This window comes from Calidris pugnax, unplaced genomic scaffold, assembly GCF_001431845.1.
Source record: "Calidris pugnax isolate Ruff unplaced genomic scaffold, ASM143184v1 scaffold120, whole genome shotgun sequence".
Classification (NCBI taxonomy): domain Eukaryota; kingdom Metazoa; phylum Chordata; class Aves; order Charadriiformes; family Scolopacidae; genus Calidris; species Calidris pugnax.
Genome location: NW_015090867.1, coordinates 84,013 through 88,787, shown reverse-complemented (window position 1 = coordinate 88,787; position 4,775 = coordinate 84,013). Strand labels below are relative to the sequence as shown.

The 4,775-nt window shown below is 48.8% G+C and overlaps 1 protein-coding gene across 1 annotated transcript in view; it reads left to right on the top strand.

The window, feature by feature from the left end:
• TACR1 (tachykinin receptor 1) overlaps positions 1-3,864 on the top strand; it is a 33,510-nt gene extending 29,646 nt beyond the window's left edge. The window contains exon 5 of the mRNA XM_014945466.1: positions 2,365-3,864. Within this exon, the coding sequence (XP_014800952.1) occupies positions 2,365-2,656 (292 nt within the window). The 3' untranslated portion in view covers positions 2,657-3,864. The remainder of the gene's footprint in view (positions 1-2,364) is intronic.
• Positions 3,865-4,775: the final 911 nt, after the last annotated feature.

The following is a 4,775-nucleotide window of genomic DNA, read 5'->3' as shown; positions in this document are numbered from 1 at the left end:
AAAAAAAAAAAATTTGCTTCTGCAGGACTCCCGGATAGAAGGTGGGATAAGGGAAAGCATTCATCTCTAGGGGAATTTGGGGTGTAAATAGAGTAGGAGTGAGATTAGAGACACTTCAGCTAGAACATCCTTGCCTTAGGAAGGTACCACAAGTTCTGCACCGGCCTCTAGTTGGGGCTGCCCCATCCCTGGAGGGGTTCAAGGGCAGGTTGGAGGGGGCTTGGAGCAACCTGGTGTGGTGGGAGGTGTCCCTGCCCAGGGCAGGGGCATGGAACTAGATGATCTTTAAGGTCCCTTCCAATTCATGACTCTATGATTCTCTACATCCCACCCCAGGAGGGTGCCAGGATGCCAAAAGCAGGCAGCAGAGGCTTGGAAAAATGTGGGGTGAAAGTAGGGAGTCTTCCCAACCTGAGGTCTGCAGGCAACGTGTCTGCAGCAATTGTGCCAAATTCTCTTTGTCCCTGTGAAGCACTTTGCCTTCAAATTCAGTTTGCAAGAACAAGACTGAATAGAACCATAGAATTATTTAGGTTGGAAGGGACCTTTCAGATCATGGAGTCCAACATCAACCCAGTGCTGCCCAAGCCACCACTAACCCATGTCCCTCAGCATGACATCTGCCCGGCTTTTAAATATCTCCAGGGATGGTGCCTCCACCACTGCCCTGGGTAGCGTCTTCCAGTGTTTGACAACCCTTTCAGTGAAGAAATTTTTCTTAATAGCCAATCTAAATGTCCCCTGGCTTAACAAAGTAGAGGACACACTCAACAACCACCATTTTTTTTCCAGGTATCACTTGTGCATGACCATCCTGATCTATTTCTTGCCGCTTTTGGTGATAGGATGTGCCTACACTGTGGTGGGCATCACCCTCTGGGCGAGCGAGATACCCGGCGACTCCTCCGACCGCTACCATGAGCAGGTCTCGGCTAAGCGGAAGGTAAGGAGCTTCAGGCACAGTAGGAGCCATCATTCATGCCCAATCCCTACTGACCATGGCCAGAAGTCCACCACGGAGGAAATAGGTCAGAACTTGCTGCATAGTTGTGGAGCATGGAAGGTCCTCCAGATGTGTCCTCCATGAATGTGCATGTAAACCAAGGTGTTGACCATGTGTTCCTGGTTAGAAAGGTCTCCAAGGCAAAAAGCGCTGACCCCTTCTGGAGGATGACACCCTACCTGTGGGGTGTCCAATGGATGACTTTGCTTGCCTGCCCTCTCTTCTCCTCACAGGTAGTGAAGATGATGATCATCGTGGTGTGTACGTTCGCGCTGTGCTGGTTGCCCTACCACATCTACTTCACCCTGCAGCACTTCAACCCCGACTGGTACCTGCAGAAGTTCATCCAGCAGGTCTACCTGGCTATCATGTGGCTGGCCATGAGCTCCACCATGTACAACCCCATCATCTACTGCTGCCTCAACGACAGGTGGGTTTCGAGTAACTTTTGGCAGCATCTCGGTGCAACAGGGTGGGGAGAAGGGGGAGACACAGAGGGATCCGATAGAGGAGAGTATGGATGAAGAATTTTTCCTGGATGGTTCTCTCAGGGGCTGCTTCCAGCAGATGTAGGGATGGTACAACACTCACCTAAATAACCTTTCCTAAAGCCCCTGATTGAGGGCAAGTATCACAGAATCACAGAATCTTAGTGGTTGGAAGGGACCTCTGAGATCATCGAGTCCAACCACAAAAAAACAAAACAAAACAAAACCACACAACCAAACAAATACAAAACACACCACACCAAATGCCCACCAAAAACACCGCACCCACCAACTAAACCCCACACTCAACACCTCGCCATAAACCAATAACCTTGGGCACTAGAGCATGCCCTGAAGAGCCATGTCTACAAGTTTCTTAAATCCCTCCAGGGATGGTGACTCCACCACCTCCCTGGGCAGGCTGTTCCAGTGCCCGACCACCCTCTCAGTAAAGTAATTCTTTCTAATATCTAATCTAAATCTCCCCTGCCCCAACTTCAGACCATTTCCTCTGGTCTTGTCGTTCGTCCTTTGGGAGAAGAGGCCAACACCTGCCTCTCTACAACCTCCTTTCAGGGAGTTGTAGAGGGCAATGAGGTCTCCCCTCAGCCTCCTCTTCTCCAAATTCAACATGCCCAGTTCCCTCAGCCTCTCCTCATAGGACTTGTTCTCCAGGCCCCTCATTGTATCAAAACAGTCCTAACTTCCAAGTGGGATTTATCAGTGTTTTTTTCCTCCTCTTAGTGAAAAGTAGCATTTCTTGGTGTTTGGTGTTTAGCAGTGCTTAGCACTGTCTTCCCACTCATAGCGAGGTCCTTGTGCTGTCTCCATGTCCCTCACCCCTGCCTTTCCCTAACTCTCCTGTCCCCCCAGGTTTCGCGTGGGGTTCAAACACGCCTTTCGGTGGTGCCCATTTGTCAGCGCCGGGGAGTACGAGGGTCTGGAAATGAAGTCAGCCAGGTACCTGCAGACACAGAACAGCATGTACAAGGTCAGCCGGATCGAGACCACCGTGTCCTCGGCGGTTGGCACAGCCGAAGAGGAGCTGGAGGAGAGCAGCAAGGCCAAGCGTCTCTCCGTAGACATGACCTCCAACGGTTCCTCCCACAGCGACTCCAAAACCGTCTCCGAAAGCTTCAGCTTCTACTCCAACACCCTCACCTAAGTGGCTCCCTGGGCCGCTCACAAGGGTCCCAACATCCCCTTTCCCTCACTGAGATGCTCTGGCGCTCAATCCACCCAGCGTCATCACCCTGGTTTGTGACGTGCCAGCTTTTTTCTGTGCTGTTTTACCATCACTTGCTGTGACCTTCTCTCCCCATCCTTGGGTGAGCCCGAGAACAAAAGCTTTGGATTAGCATGTGCTCCACCGTGGCTCGTGTCCAAACACAAGAGAGGTTTGGCTGGTCTCCACCTTGCTCACTGCCTGTCCAACCCACCACGTACCAGGGGGGTGGAGAGGGTGCAGAAATGGGACAGAGCTGGATTTTTCTCCTGAACCATCACTACAACGTTGGCAGGCGCTTCCCTGCTCTCTGCAAGGCAGCAGGGATCCCCCAGTGCATCCCACCCCACAAGAAAATGAACCAGTCTGGTCCTTTCCTCCTCCCATCTTTAATTTCATCCTCCCTGTCACTCCCAGTTGAATATCCAGAGGGGTATTCAAGTCAAAAATGCTGTTTTCAACTTCAGGAGCCTGCATGTACCATGGGGCACCACCAGATGCTTCAACTCAGATCCAGGCATTTCTCCACAGTCTCCACTCACCTCCAGCACCCATATCAGCCTGCACCATGGTCTTCTGTTGCCACTCCACATCACAGCTCACCAAAACAGGGCTCTCGAAAAGGATTTCCGAGCTGAGCCAGCCTTTGGTTGCTGTTAATCAACCGTATGTGCCAAAAGTAATCACTGTGATTTCCTAAAAGGCCCGAGGTGACGGCTCTTGGATAAATTTTGGAAGCTTGTGGGGGTCTGGAGAAGATGAGACTGACCGTACTGAGATGTTTTTCACAATCTGGAAGTGTCCAGAGCTGCCCAGAAAGGGGCACAGTAGGTTTTCATCAGAAAAACAAAGTTTTGCAGTATACAAGGTTTCAAAGGAAACAAGAATTTTGCAGACATTTTTAACTCGAAGGAGGTTTGAAATGATTCGCTTCCACTTTCTGGAACTTGTTTTAATCAGGGAAATGTGGGGTTTTTTTCCTTTTAATCCCCCTGTCTTTTGCATAAAACATTAAGATTATGATGTGTACATGGATATCTCTAATATTTTAGCTTGTTATGATGGATAATTTCCACTGGGGCTGTTCATACCAAGGGCTCCTTTGGTCAACAAATGTATGAACATACACTCAAAGGGGAAAAAAAAAAAACCAGGGAAATGTGGGGTTTTTTTCCTTTTAATCCCCCCGTCTTTTGCATAAAACATTAAGATTATGATGTGTACATGGATATCTCTAATATTTTAGCTTGTTATGATGGATAATTTCCACTGGGGCTGTTCATACCAAGGGCTCCTTTGGTCAACAAATATATGAACATACACTCAAAGGGGAAAAAAACAAGTAAATAAAATGAGAAGTGGGCAAACTTGGCTTGTTGGGAACAAACCCACAAGTCTGGGGACATTTCAGGGGTAATTGTATCGACTCTTCCTTGTTGCTGGTCCAATCTCTCCCTTTTGGGGTAGAAATGAGACTCCTAAAATGGATTCACTGCAAGACAGAAATGCTGGAGAGATGCCTGACAGATTTGCACAGGGCAAGGAAACTACTCATTAATTTTAAAGCAGCGGAACATCAGGCCCTGCTGAGCAGACAGCAATTTCTGGAAGGAAAGCAGAGAGGACTTTTGGAGCTTTTCAACTTTTCAGCCTCCAAACTGGCTGTTGGAAGATCCAGTCATCAATAAATCCCCAGCCATGATGGTTCTCGGAGATAAAAATACACATACTTAAATAATGACTCCAGCAGAAATTAAATGAACGGGCAAAGAGATGGATCCAAGAGCAACTAAACGGCTGCAAAAAACGGATTGACAAGAATGTTCATCTTCATTTTTACCCAAAATCCTGCCAAGTGCCATCAGGGAGGAGCAGCTCTTCCACCCACTTCCACGCTCTTCCCGACGTTACAAACTGCCACGTGCTTCACACACACGCTGGAATACGCTGTTTTTTTCCTGCTTAAACTTCCATTTCTTGCCATTCTTGTCGCCTTAAGACATATTCCCTTGCTGCTGCCTCCCGCAACCCTGCGGTGTGGAGAAGGGGGACTGGCAGG